The sequence below is a fragment of the Orcinus orca genome, chromosome 18, assembly GCF_937001465.1.
Source record: "Orcinus orca chromosome 18, mOrcOrc1.1, whole genome shotgun sequence".
NCBI classification, from domain to species: domain Eukaryota; kingdom Metazoa; phylum Chordata; class Mammalia; order Artiodactyla; family Delphinidae; genus Orcinus; species Orcinus orca.
Window position 1 is genome coordinate 57,318,314 of NC_064576.1, and position 12,095 is coordinate 57,330,408.

At 44.6% G+C, this 12,095-nt stretch overlaps 1 protein-coding gene and 2 non-coding genes across 3 annotated transcripts; all 3 read right to left on the reverse strand.

Moving 5' to 3' along the window:
- Nucleotides 1-873: 873 nt before the first annotated feature.
- On the reverse strand, nucleotides 874-1,000 carry LOC117203132 (small nucleolar RNA SNORA31). The gene has a single exon (XR_004485775.1). It is a non-coding gene; the product is annotated as a small nucleolar RNA SNORA31 (small nucleolar RNA).
- An 802-nt stretch (nucleotides 1,001-1,802) lies between these two features.
- On the reverse strand, nucleotides 1,803-5,575 carry TPT1 (tumor protein, translationally-controlled 1). The gene is made up of 6 exons (XM_004274576.3): nucleotides 5,391-5,575; nucleotides 5,051-5,124; nucleotides 4,332-4,522; nucleotides 3,830-3,935; nucleotides 2,911-3,027; nucleotides 1,803-2,016 (listed from the first exon to the last, which is right to left on the reverse strand). Exons 1-6 carry the CDS (start codon nucleotides 5,416-5,418, stop codon nucleotides 2,014-2,016), a joined length of 519 nt encoding a protein of 172 aa, XP_004274624.1. The 5' UTR covers nucleotides 5,419-5,575; the 3' UTR covers nucleotides 1,803-2,013.
- LOC117203131 (small nucleolar RNA SNORA31) lies at nucleotides 2,084-2,211 on the reverse strand. The gene has a single exon (XR_004485774.1). It is a non-coding gene; the product is annotated as a small nucleolar RNA SNORA31 (small nucleolar RNA).
- Nucleotides 5,576-12,095: the final 6,520 nt, after the last annotated feature.

The following is a 12,095-nucleotide window of genomic DNA, read 5'->3' on the forward strand; positions in this document are numbered from 1 at the left end:
ACATTTGCTCTTTGGCCTGTAATGCTCTGCCCCCAGATATCCACATAACCTCCTTCCTTGCTTTCAGCTTCCTATTCCAGTTATCACATTACAAAAACCTTCCTAGACAATACTGTAAGAGTCCTTTCTCCACCTGTTTCACATACATGTAGCCCAGAGCTTCAAGTCCACTAGGAACGTACCTGTTTCAAACTAGGCAGCATTGATACAAACACATGCCTTCTGAGATGCACAGCAAGTACTCACCACCTGTTATTCTTGCACAAGATATCTTAACCTGGCTCTAACTGGGAGTTAACTAGACAAAGATCCAAAATAAGCATTCTTAGGCAACTACCTGAACCTGCTCCCTATATGAAGCCTCTGCATTGCTATTCCTGTTCTTCCAGTCCTTTCCACACGAGCTCACTAAGTCAGGCTGCAGCTTACATTCCCTCAAGACTTCTCCCACTACCAGATTGTCCTCACCTTCACAGCACTGACCACTGCCTGAAAATTCTCTTCCGGTAGTATGTTTCAGAGGCAGGCAAGTGGCCTCCTAGATCACTGGTGCTCAAAACCACCCTCAGCATGAGTGCAGTTTCCAGTAGTTGGGTATGCTTTCGCCAGTCACCAGGGGGCACTACCAACCTGATGAGCATTTGTCTTAGGCTCTGAACCGCACCTCCGTCTCTTGAAGTCACTGGCTGCACCCTGGGTTCACATAAAAGCATCACTGGCTTGCCTTTAGACTTAACCCTTATGCTTTTAAAAGTGAAATCAGAAGGCAAGGGTGTAGGGGAATAATTTTCCAGTATTTTTCTTGTGAACGCTTATGAATTCTTCTTTGGAATCTTGGAGGCTTTTACTGTTATTTGTGAATTGCGATTTTCTCCCTGTATTCTCCCATTCAATCTGGACTGCCACAACCAGACAGAAAGTGCAAGTGCACTTTCTTCTTGCATCTGTATTGGAAACCTTAGCAGACAGTAACTGCTCCAGGCATGTCAAATAGATGCGTTTTCATATCCTTGTTCTGATACCCACAGCCTTTTCAGATACAATTTGACTAGTACCTGCTTCTCCTCTGCCCACCAACTATCCCACACTCCATCTGTAATTTCATCTTTAAAACAGGGGCCAGCAAACCTTTCCTGTAAAGGGCCACATGGTTATTTTAGGGCTTGCAGGCCCTTAGATCTGTCACTAATCTCTGCTCTTGCAGTGTCAGAGCCAGCCAATACATAAACAAATGGGCATGGCAGTGTTCCAATAAAACTAGACACAAACTTCGATTTTGTATTTTGTCACATCCCGTAAGCTATTTTGAACCACTTAAAAATGTAAGCACCACCTTAGTCACACAAAAACAGGTGGTAGGACAAGCCAGTTTGCCAACCCCGTTCCAAGAAGTTTGACACAAGTATTCCAGGAGACGTCTAGATTTCTCTAGAACTTGGCTCTACTTGCTTTGTAAATAAGCTGAGACAATACTTTGCTTCCAACTGTGTTAAGTCTCTTTTTATTCTTTTGGTAATTTCTTCCAGAGTTAACTACTTCCATTTGTAGGTGATGAAATGTGTAAGACATCCACTTCAAATGTTGGCACTGCTACGAGCATGGTCTTTCCCCTTTATTTCAACTGAATTACTGTTGATTCTTGTTTATATTCCAAGTCCCGGAAGTGGTTTTCATTGCAGAAGTTATCTGAAGATGGTCTTATGCTTTCTAGTAGTGGTCTACAACCAGCTTCTAGCTTCTCCAGGAAGGCTACACAGGATGGATTTAGATATTACATATTAAACTAAGAGGCATTCTCTCAATTGAGTTTAAATGTATTTTATTTTTAGACAACCTACATGACATGGTTTTTTTTCCTCAAAAACAATGCCTCCGCTCCAAACAAATCAACATCAAAACGAAGAGCTCAAGATGACATCAGTCCCATTTGTCTAAGTCCCGGTGTTGTGTGGATGAAAAGCAGCAGCCAGCCGGTTATGACGAGCAGGTGATAGATCCAAACAGCCGAATTCGTTACTGTAAAAACAAGGAAGACCCCATTAACGCCTTTCCAATATGAAAATAGTTAACATTGCTAGGCTGCAAATGTATTCCCCTATTCAATCTGGGCTGCCACGAAGACAGACAGAAAGCGCAGGGATTTTTCTATTGCATCCCAGTGCAAACCAAAAGAACAACAGCGGATTGTTCAAGGTCTATCAGTGGATGCGGAAATGTCTCATTCTGAGAAAGTTCCACTCACTTTGTTCTAACAAAAGCCTCACACATTCTTTGAGTCCCTTTAGACATTTTTGTTCATTGCTGCCCCAATCCTGTTTAGTGTAGCCTTAAATTTATCTTACTCCTAATTTACAGAAGCCCCTGAAGGCTAGGATAATGAATGCCTTCATTTCTATATTGCCTCTAGCAATTCCTTGCATAGCAGACATTCAATTTTAGTAAAGCAATTGGCATACTGGATCAGCAGCCATTTACTAAAAGCTAGTAACATCAAGACTTTCACGACCACCTGCCAATTATCAGTAGATAAAGGTGAACGGTTTCTTTACAAAAAGTTTTTAATACTCATGTATATGTGCAGCAAAACAGGAGAAAGGCAGTCTGATTTCAACAAGCCATTTCTATAGGGAAGATAAACAGAGTGTTATCTCTGACCTCTAGAGCTCAGGATTTAAGCTGTGCTTTGTAATGTCACCTATAAGTTTTCTGCAGATAAAGACTCTAAGCCTTTCTGTACCATAAAAATCTTCTACATGTGAAACACCCTCTTTATGCCCCTAAGAGAATTAAGACGTAGAGCCTCAGTTTAAAAGGATCCATTTTAACTATCCTAGTGGCAAAACAAGGAGGATTATGCCTTGGATATCTCCATTTTTACATTAATGATTCAACCCACTTCTTTATACTTACACATTTTTCCATTTCTAGACCATCCTTAAAGAAAATCATATATGGGGTCACACCATCCTCACGGTAGTCCAGCAGAGCAACCATGCCATCTGGATTCATGTTTTCACCAATAAAGAACTTAGGAAGCAAACAAATACTCAGAATTAGATTATGCACGGATATGTTGTGTCAAAACAATAAATCAAAGGATGATTCAGAACACCGCTATTTAAGTCAAGGGATTTCAGCAACTAAAGGCTCTGATGCCTAGGAGAAAAAATGCTCACTAATCCAACTTCAGTTCACTCAAAGTACTAATAATAACCAAATAAAAGTACAGAGCAATCCAGGGACACGAGGCTTTCAGGAAACTTACTCAGCCCCACACATCCATTTCCAAACCCTACAAACAAGGCTTTTTACATAGTCAAGCACAGGGAACATAAAGCTAGCAACGAGAGCATATCACATGAGAAGTTATCTCATGGCCAGAGGATGTATGAAAACCGGAAAATTAAAGAGCCAGGTTGTGTTCATTTTTTTTCTTAGGGGTAAAGGAAAGTCACTGAAGTTTCTCAACAGGACAAGCTCAGATCAGAAAGGGCTTCAGCGGCAACAAGACACACTGGAAGTGGAAAGAGAAAAGGAAGACCACTTGGGAGTTAACAAGCAATTCAAGAGAAAGAATTGGGAAATGTATGTTATCTGAGTACAGATGAGATTCTGGAACCAGAAGACAAGATCTGGAAACATGCTTGGGAGCAGAGAAAGCTACTTCCTACAGCCTAGACTACTGGAGTTGAATCTATGAAGTATTTAAACTGTTCAAAAGACCGAGAAAATAACCACAGCTTAATTACATCAGAGATTCATCAAGCAACTCATTTTTTGCTCAGTTAAAATTGTACAATCCTTCGGTCCAAATATTTAAGTTATTTACCTGATAGTTTTTGAAATTAGCAAGGATATGCTTGATTTGTTCTGCAGCCCCTGTCATAAAAGGTTTTACTCTTTCTGGTCTCTGTTCTTCAAGCTTCCCTTTGATTCTAAAACAACATTTTATTGATAGGTTATTCAGTTCTGAGCAAAATATATTTTCATTAAGTAAAAATTACAAACTGAAACCAGCTGTCACTGAGCAAAATAACGTGGCGCACGCGATCAAGAAATTACTAGTTCACAGGAGGGATGTTTTAATCCACAAGACTGTTTCTAACTTGGAATTTCATGTCAGCTTATCTCCACAGTACTATTCTAAAAAGGTAAAACCAACCACATGCTCCAGTATGCTCACATTATTTTACTTCTAGAAAAACAACCACCCTTCTGAGCTCATTAATAAAAAGACCTCTGACAAGCAGGCCTGCCGCTAAAAATCTCAGCCAACCCCTAAATCCTATAGGATTTTCAGACCTCGACTGGGGTGTGCCGGTATCACTTACGACTTCATGTAATCTTTGATGTACTTCTTGTAGGCTTCTTTTGTGAAGCTGGTTTCCTGCAAGTGATGGTTCATGACAATATCCACACCAGTGATTACCGTGCTTTCGGTACCTTCGCCCTCGGGGCCTTCAGCGGAGGCATTTCCACCAATGAGCGAGTCATCAATGTTACCCTCTGTCCTACTGACCATCTGCATTAAGAAAAAGTTTAGTTGCTAACACATCCTCGACTTTACCATAAACGCATCCAAAAAATCTACTGGCACCTCATGTACCCGTCATCCTTCCACCAAACATTTAGTTCTTGTCGAATACCATGAACACGTTATGGGGGAAAAGATTCTAAAATCGATTTCCTGAAACACCTCAGCTCAACAATTCTTTGTTGACCGGAACGGAAAGGGGGTCATTTACAACCCAGTGGAAGTTTTGCGTGGGCTGTCGGGTTGAAGAGCCAAGTAGGAATAAGGCAAACGCCGAAGGACTTGGGGCTCCCAAACCGGAGACAACCTGTCCGGGACCGCCTGGGAGGAGGATGGGCGCCGAATCGGCGGACCTATTTCCAGGCTCAGCTCCGCCTCCACTTTTCTAGAAAAACCCGAGCCCGGAAAGAGCGTCTCCTCCGCCAGGAGGCAACGGCGAGGATTGCACAACCCCGGGCGGGGGAGCGGCGGAAACCCGAGCCTACCCGGCCCCGCGCCGCGACCCAGCCGACTCACCTTCCCCTCCACCTCCAGACACAGCCCGTCCGCGACCTCCCGGATCTTGTAGATGTCGGAGAACATCTCATCATCTGTTCGGGTACATACACCCGCCGGTCACGGTACGCCCGAGGCCCGAGCGGGCGCCATTTCCCGCGCCGGCCGGCCGCACGCGGCCCCCGCCCCTCCCCGGGCGCTCGAAACCCCGACGCGCGCCCCAAGCACCGACCCTCCTCGCTCCCAGGAAGGCGCCGGCGTCCCCCAGGCCCACGACACGGCGACGGCGGCCGCCTCCCCGCCCCCACCCACACCCCCGTCCCCCGTGCGCGGCATTAGGGGCAGTGCAGTCCCGACTCACGGCTGATGAGGTCCCGGTAGATGATCATGATGACGACTGGAGGGAGACAACGGTGGCACTAGCTTAGGAGCACGGAGCTCAGAGCGAGCGCAGTGCAGCCGGAGCGGCGCTCGGGGGGAGGGGGGAGCGGGCGGAAAAGGCCGACTCTGCCGCTCCCCAACCTCATATAGAGGGCACGTCCCCCTACGTCATCTCCCGCTGCGCCTCCGGAAGCGCCGCAAGCGGTGACGTGGCACGCAGAGCCACGCGGTGGGCAGGGCCACTGAGCGGGCCGAGGGGAGGACAGGCGAGCATCCGGGGACCTGGCCCCGGGATACAATGCTGTGCGTTCCGCTGGGATCGCGGGGCGGCCGAGGGAGAGGAGGCGGGGAGAGGAGGCGGGGAGGGGAGGGGAGAGGAGAAGGCAGAGGGAAAATGCCTGAGGGCTTGGCGAGGGGTTGGGGGATGGAGAGGGAGGAGCGCGCGGCGGAGGGAGGAGGAAGGGGGTCCCGGGCCCTTAGTGTTGAAGCGGCGCCTGGGGCCCTGCCCGTCCCGACGCTTCAGGGTGGCCCTAGAAGGTGCTGGGCTTAGGTGAGGCTTAGATGAAGTCTCTTCAGGTTTCCGCACCAGACTTCGCCCAGCGCAAGCTCCCACCCTTTCTGGGAGCAAAAGTGTCCGCTGTTGTAAAGAACTTTGCATTTACGGAAGGTCCCCTCGACGTCTGGAGACCGCGAGGCTGTCCACGAGGATGCGGTCAGGGGACTGGGCTTACGATCAGCCTCTGTGATCTTCGAGGGCCTCGGAGAACTTTTCAGCGTTTGACCCCAGGGCTGCCCCACCTCGAGTTTTCTGACGCCTTTGTGGGGCAGAGCCGAGTCCGAGTTGTGGGATCCAGGTCGTCCCGCCTGCCCCCTGGGAATGATCGTAGGGGGCGTAGAGTCTGTGGGAAGGGACTTGAAGAGGAAGGAAGGTGTCAAGGGAGTTTGCACAGGTTTCCCATCTCAGTTTGGTCCCATATTTGGAAGTTTGCCGTTCCTAAGACAGCTATAAAATCTTCATGTTTCTGTTTTGCACTGGGTTTAGAATTAGGTCCTTTGTTTGAAAAAAGGGTATGTTGTCACTTTAAGGTGAAGTCGAAATTATAACCCAGGCGCTAGAGGGTTAAATATAAAAGGAAGGAGCTTCCCACTGGCCGAAATTTTATTCGGGCTTTAGACCCAATTACTCGGTATATATATAAAAAAAAAAACCCTGGTTTAGTTACGTCTTTGGTTTAAAGGCAAAGATATATGCCAGTATGAAACCGGAGAGCTTGTTCCGTTCCACAACTGTATTTGTGCTCTACTGTGTCCCTAGCACTGGGTTTTGCACAGAGGTCCCAATTGTGAACAAGTTAAATCCAGTCCTACCCGCACAGAAAATTTCATTCTAGTAAATCAAAAACAGGCAATTACAACACATTAACAATTTACCCCAGATCCAACAATAAAGCATTCCACACAATAAGAGAGCGCAACCCTTGTGAAAGAGCAGGGCACAAGACAGTGAATTGAGATTGATGGAGAAGTCAAAATGAAAAAGAGCCCGGAAACGGAATCCTCCCTGGAAGATGGGGTGTGGGGCTGTACTGGACACCCCAGGAGTCACCGGATGACTGGGAGGAAGCTAAAAATGGGATGAAGGGGATCTGAAAACAAATGGATGTCTTCTGAGAGATGGTCAACTAAGGATCGCTCAAACCTCTTATTTCTGGGATGTGTGAATGGAACATTATTATCCCAGGCATATCACAATTTAGTTATTTTCCTCAACTTGAACATTTTCAAATTATTCAGAAATCTTCCCATCACCCATGCAGTACCGTCAAACATTATTCCCTCGACTCCTCTCCAGTTTTATGTTCAGTTGAAAACTTTTTTTCAAGTTTTATAAGATAGCCACAGTGAAAAAGAGTACTGAAGTTAGAATCAAAGCACCCTAAGTTGAAATCTTGGCTTTATCTGGTACTAGTCCTGTGACCTTGGGAAAGTCAGCCTCCCTAAGCCTAAGTATAAAATGAAATTTTTGTGAGTTAAAAGGGTTTTTGGGAGTTAAATAAGATAACGAAAAAATGCCTAGCATCCTCAATAGGTTATCAGTAAATATTAGTTGAATTTGGGTGCATAATTCTCCCCAAATTTTAATACTTTTCAAAATATTCCTGAAACTATTCCATTAACCCTCTGTTATTTGGAAGTATTTGGAGGATTTAGTTGATAGATACTGTACTAAAGACATTCTTCTATTTAATCACAACACTCATAGTGGATCCCTGAAAGAATTCAACTTGTGTCCTTAAAAGATTTCTGTCTCAGGCTCATATTTGATAGCTCACGATAATTCTGTGACTAGACATCCTAAAAATAAAATCTTAGGAAAATCATATTTAAATTTCAGGGTATTTCACAAACTCCATCTTGTGGTCTAGAAAATCTGTGCTGTACATTGAAAATATCCACTTAGAACACCAGTGATAGCAATAGTTGAGGGGAAAATAGTCACTGCTTGCAAGCCACGGACAAAATTGCAAGGATTTGGCTTTTATCTAGGCTGATTGGCTTTTACTTAGGAATCACTTGAATATTTTTATTACATTTCTTTCCTTACAGTCATTGATTTCTAACAAAATCTAAGATTGTCCTAGATTTTACAGCTGAATATGACTTGCTATCTCTTACAATTAAAGAGATTTCAAAGACAGTGTCTTCTGGTCTCTTCACACAGAAGTCCTCACATGAGAAAAGCAACTCAGGTGGGCTCTCCATTTTATCAGTTAGGGATTGACTACACGGCTTAAACACATAAGGGTTTATTCTCCATTATAAAAAGAAATTCAAGGGTGTCGACTGAAAAAAAATGCACCACCTAATAGTTGAGAATTAGGTTTTATTTGGCGAACAAAACTGAGGACTTAAGCCTGGGACACATCCTCTCAGACAGCTCTGAGGGACTGCTCCGAAGATGTAGGGGAGGAGCCAGGATATAAGGAGTTTTTGCAACAAAGACCCGGGTAGATTTCTGTTAGTTAAAGAAGCCATGGATCTCAAGTTAAGGAATATAGCGCTTTTCTATGTATGGGAAGATGCAAGAGTCTGGGGTCACTGAAATCATTCCTTTGATATGCACCTCAGCTCTCTGGGGCCAGTATCCTCAGTATCCTCTGCTTTCTAATCCTGAGTCTCCTCAGGGTGTATCACTGGGGAGGGAGAGCGGGGCTGGAGGGCTGCAGTGACTGAGAGCTTGGCAGCGGGCTGCCCGTTCGTCTCCATCCTGAGTTCCCTCTAGCCTCACCGTCCAAGGTGGCTGTAGTGGCTTGACGGCTGCAACATCCTTTGCTTACTGATATGGCGGGCAGCATTTTTTCATTGATGGGGGATGCAGTCAGACGGAAGCTATGAAGCCGTCTGACTTCATGGGCATCGCAAACCCAGGATCTTCCTTTCTTCTCCATCATCCGTGAGATCTGTAATAGATGCTGGAATTCCAGCCATCACATCCGTCTTGCAGACAGCCAGAAGAGGGAAAGGGCCATAGGGGTGCATTCTATCTGCGTGTTTCCTTCTAAAGAGCTATTCTAGAAGCCCCACTGAGCAATTACAAGGATGGCAGCAAACTGTAGTCGGCTTGTTCATTGAGATAGGCTCATTACCACCCTAGTAATAAAATCAGGATTTTATTACTAGGGATGAATAGAGGCAGCTAGAAGCCCCTGTTGTACCCACAGTGCAAAGGGTCTGGTTCTCAGCCTAGAAGTGTCCACTTTGCTCACTGGGGGTCAGGTTCAAGCTCATAACAGATTGATTTGCCACCCAGAATACTGTTAATTTAGGATGAGAAATTCCTCGCTGGTTAGGTGTAGTGTAGAAAGTAGTTATGTTTCAGAAAATGTGGTTTGATCAATAAGGAGTTAAGCAGAGGGGGTTGGAATGCAGCACATGGTTGTGACAGAAGGTGATTAGGAAAGAACCAGCCAAGCTGGACTGTTCTTGGTGTGTGTGGTCTGAACCCCTTCCTCTGGAGATGTGTTAATGAATTCTTATTGCTCTTTTTTCCTAGTCTTCATACTCTGCTAACAAATCATTGCTTTAGTCAAGTTACAAGGCAAGGTTCTTTGCTTTAGAGTGGAGCTGTCCAAAAGAACTTTATTGGACAAGGAAATGTTCTATATCTGCTCCGTCCAACACCGTAGCCACTAGGCCACAAGTGGCTATGTGCACTTGAACTGTGGCTAGTGTGACTATAGAGCTGAATGTTTATTTCTATTTCGCTTTAATTAATTTAAATTTAGGTATCCATGGCTAGTAACTTTACTGGGCAGCAGAGCTCTGTAATGTAAACTCTGCGAGGTCATTTGACATGAGGTCAATGACACGAGGGATGTCATTTTGTTAACTGTGGCCTGACTTAATAATTATTGATCAATGAGTGGAAGAGATGACGTTTTCTTCATTTCTCTTAATTAGATTAAGTCTAATTCCAACTCAGTTGATTAATTGGATTTAGCATACTGTATATCCAAAACCTGGTATCACGGTGTTTTTCAAACTGAGAATTTAGTGAATAGTGACTAACTTTATTAAAAATGAAATAGGGGGCTTCCCTGGTGGCGCAGTGGTTGAGAGTCTGCCTGCCGATGCAGGGGACACGGGTTCGTGCCCCGGTCCGGGAAGATCCCACATGCCGCGGAGCGGCTGGGCCCGTGAGCCATGGCTGCTGAGCCTGCGCGTCCGGAGCCTGTGCTCCACAATGGGAGAGGCCACAGCAGTGAGAGGCCCGCATACCGCAAAAAAAAAAAAAAAAAAATGAAATAGGATAAAAAAGAACATAGACTCACGTGTGGTAAAGATGAGTATTGTTTCATGAAGCTTTTGTCTTAGATTTATATGTGTATATATGCACTGGATCTCAACGTAAGACGTATTTCTTCATGTGGCTCTAGGCCCAAGAGGTTTGAAATCATTGATTCAGGCGAATTTTCTCTTCAAATCTATTTCTTGGCAGCATCAAATGTTCACTTTGAGTGGAATGCGCCCCAAGATTCAGTGAACACTTATTTTTGACTTTGTTGCGCTTTTGGACAAGGTTCTTGTGGCCTTATGTTCTGTGAGGTGTTTATGCTCAACAGGAGAATACCAAGGCCAGCTCCTAGCAACGTCTAGGCCTAGCTCAGAGTACAGGTTCCTATCCTCTTAAGTGAAACCAAGCAATATAACTAATGTAACTCCCATTGGTGTTTTTGATGAATGTAAAGTGATCACTAGAATCTAAGATGTTTTCAGATGTTTGAATATTTCTTTTAGCTTTGAAAAATAGGATGTTTTTCTGATTATAAAAATAATAATACACATTATAGAGTATTTATAAACCATAGAAGAAGCCACTGATAACTAGTATTGATGTCTTAATATTCTCAGTTTGTAGATTTATAAAAAGGGGGTGTGTGGGATCCCGCTGATGTTAAAGCAACTTCTCCATCATAAGACTTTAGGGCATTGGTCTGTTTTGTTTTAGGCTTGCTCTAAGAGGAGAGATCTATGAACAAGCCAGTTCAAAGATCTCTTGGTTGGGGGACTTCCCTGGCCATCCAGTGGTTAAGACTCTGCCCTTCCAATGCAGGGGGCACAGGTTCAATCCCTAGTCAGGGAAGTAAGATCCTGCATGCTGTGCAGCATGGCCAAAATATAAATAAATAAAAATTAAAATTGTCCCACTTCAAAGATCTCTTCTTTGGAACTACTTTTAATTACTTTTAGACTGAAGTTTTTAATATCTCTAGTAAAAGATTATTAGGCTAATCAGTGAGCTGGGTAGGTAACTCCAGCTTTCCCATTCTAAATCTCTCTTAGGTCTATCAGAAAATTGCTCAGGTATTTTTCATTTATTATGAATATCTTCCCATATCAGTAGCTCTTCATCTAAAATGCCATATAAAGTTATTATAAATATTCCAACTGATGAATGTACTATAATTTATTTTTAAATTATACATCCAAAAATTGGGAAACAGAGATGCACAAAAATTTTTTTAAATATATATTCAGGTACCCACCAACCACAGTAAATAACTGCTAACAGTTTTTCATATTTGCTTAAAGTTATATTTGTTTTTGTTTTTTTTTTTTGCGATACGCAGGCCTCTCACTGTTGTGGCCTCTCCCGTTGCAGAGCACAGGCTCCAGACGTGCAGGCCCAGTGGCCATGGCTCACGGGCCCAGCGGCCATGGCTTACGGGCCCAGCCACTCCGCGGCATGTGGGATCCTCCCAGACTGGGGCACGAACCCATGTCCCCTGCATCGGCAGGCGTACTCTCAACCACTGCACCACCAGGGAAGCCCCAAAGTTTTTTTTTTTTTTTTATAAAAATATTACAGGGCTTCCCTGGTGGCACGGTGGTTAAGAATCCACCTGCCAATGCAGGGCACATGGGTTCAATCCTTTATCCGGGAAGATCCCACATGCCGCAGAGCAACTAAGCCCATGTGTCACAACTACTGAGCCCGTGCTCTAGAGCCCGCGAGCCACAGCTACTGAAGCCCACGCGCCTAGAGCCCATGCTCCGCAACAAGAGAAGCCACTGCAATAAGAAGCCCGCGCACCGCAACGAAGAGTAGCCCCTGTTCTCCGCAACTAGAGAAAGCCTGCGCGCAGCAACAAAGACCTAACACATACAAAAATAAATTTTAAAA